Genomic DNA, 2,641 nt, shown 5'->3' on the forward strand with positions numbered 1-2,641 from the left:
CTGAGCCATCTCCCCGGCCCCTGATTCCTGCTTTTGAGGGCTTCCAAGTGCTCAGGATTTGACACCTACCCTTCCCCCACTTTTGCGTCTGACCAGATCTGTCTCTGGCTCCATAAGTTCCTGTGCTCTGCCTTCCTGGCTTCTCTCAGCACTCCAGTCCTTTAGCTCTTTCCTGCTGTTCTCTCTGCTAGAATGCCCTCCACACAGCCATTTCCACAGCTGGCTCGGTTCAGAGGTCCTCCTCACAGGCCTGCCCAAGTCTCTCCTCTTACTCTGTGTTTCTCAGTTTCCAGTGGCCACACAGGGCAGTGCCAGTTTCTTCCTGAACTAGACAGCAGCTGGGGACTAATATCTTGGGCAGTGGTCATGCTGTAAAGAATAGGATGGTCCTCTGCTTAGTGCAGTGGCTGTGGGAAGGATTGGTGAGCAGTTCACTGAGGAAGCTAGGGATGGTTAGGTGATGCTGCGTGGGGCACAACAAAACTTCCTTTCTCCTCCCAGCTAATGTGCTGTATGGGCCGCTGCACACCAAAGAGTCAGTGAGCAAGTTTCTTGGAGCAGTGGAAGAAGCAAAGAAAGGAGGCGGCACTGTGGTCTATGGGGGCAAGGTAAGGGTCACTCAGTGCCTTCCTTTCTTTCCCTCAGGCCCTCCTCACAGGACTCTGGGCCAGTTGGTGAAGGGTCCTGGTTCCTCCTCCTCCTCGTTGTCATTGTTGTTGTCGTCATTCTCCTCCTCCTCCTCCTCCTCCTGCTCTTCCTCCTCCCCCCCCCGTTTCTTTTACAAGGGTTTTCCCTGGAATATTTCTGGGAGGGACATACAAGAATCTCAGAGGCATATTACCTTTTGACTTGGGTCCCTAAAGCCTTGTAATAGAAGAGAGACCTGTCATAGCATAGTAAGTCACCTGTGTTCAGAGATCTTGGTTCCATATTTATTGGTTACTTGAGACAGTTAAGATAGGAAATCACAAATATATTTACAATAAACATTTTAATTTAATACATAAAACTACTTTTGGGATTCCACTCCAGTGTACTGAGGGCTGAACTTGGGAAGGCTGAATCACTCACACACACACACACACCCCTACCCCTACACATCTGCTTTTATGTTCTAAATTTTGAAGCAGGCTTTTGCTAAGTTACTCAGAATGGCCTCAAACTTGGTGTCATTTTGTCTCAGCCTCCCAAGTACCTGAGGTTGTCTGAGTGCGCCACTGTGCCCAGCTAGGGATTTGTTTGACACATAGTGAAGGTGTTTTCTTCATGTGTTTAGGAATTTTTCGCCTATGAAAACTGTACATATAATAAGAATACATGTATTTTTTTCATTTAATTTGAAATTTGTGGAGACTTGAGTCTTGCAAAACAGCAAGTTTTCTCTCTAAACTATTGACACATCCACTTCTAGTTGTCAAGTTTGTTTATTTATTTTGGTGGTAGTACTAGAGATTAAATCCAGGGTCTTTGACCTGAACTACATCCCTATCCCTTTATTAATTTTTTATTTTGAGACAGAATCTTGCTAAATAAGACTAGAACATGTGATTTTTCTCCCTTAGTCTCGCAGAGTGCTGGGACTATGGAAGTGTACCCCCATGCCTGGATTTTTTTCCCCTTTCTTATGTTGTGGTTTCTCTGATGCATTTGACTTGTTTTTATAGAAATAGCTTTATTGTCTGTGTAATGCTTATGTTCTATAATGCAGTGTGGCATTAGAGTAACAAACACATCGCCATCTGCACAATGGATGGTAAATAAGGTTGACTTGATAAATATACACAGCCCAGAGGGAGAGAGCAGAATTTCAGAGACTGGTTGGAGAGTGGATGGACGGATCCCAGCTGCTGGCTCTGGGTATCGGTGTGTTATACAGAAGGAAAAGGAGAGAAGATGTTAAGAGGAGCTGAGCTAGGACCTTGGCCACGTGGTGCTTGGCTATGGGAGTGTAGTGCATCATCTTAGAGTTTGGGTTTCATGCAGTGTGCATTCCTCTGCTGTGGTTGCCCTAACAAAATGTCCCAGTGCAGGCAGCGTAAACGATAACAATGTATTTTCTCCCAATTCTGGAGGCAGGACCGATTTCTGGTCCCTGTTTGGCCAAATCCTTTCTTGTAACCTTGTGTGACCTTTCTGAGATGGGAACAATACCACTAGTGTCTTTCTTTTATAAGGATCCAGTCCTATTGGGTTAGAGCTCTACCAGTGACTTTTTTTTTTTTTTTTTTTGGTGGTAGTACCAGGGATCAAACTCAGGACCTTGTATTCCATTGAGCTATCTCCCTGGCCCCTCAACCAGTGACTTTAATTGCCTCCTTAAAGGTCCTGTTCCAAATGTGCTCGCATTGAGTACCAATGCTTCAACATAGGAATTTGGGGTGGAGCATAATTCAGTGTACAACACAGTGAGTAGAGATTACTTATTTCAGAATTAATTTTAAAATAACCACTTTTGGCCATGCTTTATCTTTTTTTTTGAGGTTATGAGCAGAATATATTTATTGAGAGAAAGAAAGCTCCTGTCCAAGAGAGGGACAGGAGGGGGGCCCGAGCGGGTAGTTCCCCGGGAAGCTGTCTCTTCCAGGGACTTTTATAGTGTAAAACCATGTGGGGCAAAGGTGGAGAGAATGGGAACTCGCTT

At 44.9% G+C, this 2,641-nt stretch overlaps 1 protein-coding gene across 1 annotated transcript in view; it reads left to right on the plus strand.

Annotated features, from left to right (window-relative positions):
- The window catches only part of Aldh7a1 (aldehyde dehydrogenase 7 family member A1), a 40,307-nt gene that overhangs the window by 30,197 nt on the left and 7,469 nt on the right, over nt 1–2,641 (plus strand). Inside the window, 2 exon segments of the mRNA XM_004631324.3 lie at nt 405–608; nt 672–693. Coding sequence (XP_004631381.1) covers nt 405–608; nt 672–693 — 226 coding nt within the window.

Source organism: Octodon degus, unplaced genomic scaffold (assembly GCF_000260255.1).
Source record: "Octodon degus isolate 3935 unplaced genomic scaffold, OctDeg1.0 scaffold00040, whole genome shotgun sequence".
In the NCBI taxonomy this organism is placed as follows: Eukaryota; Metazoa; Chordata; class Mammalia; order Rodentia; family Octodontidae; genus Octodon; species Octodon degus.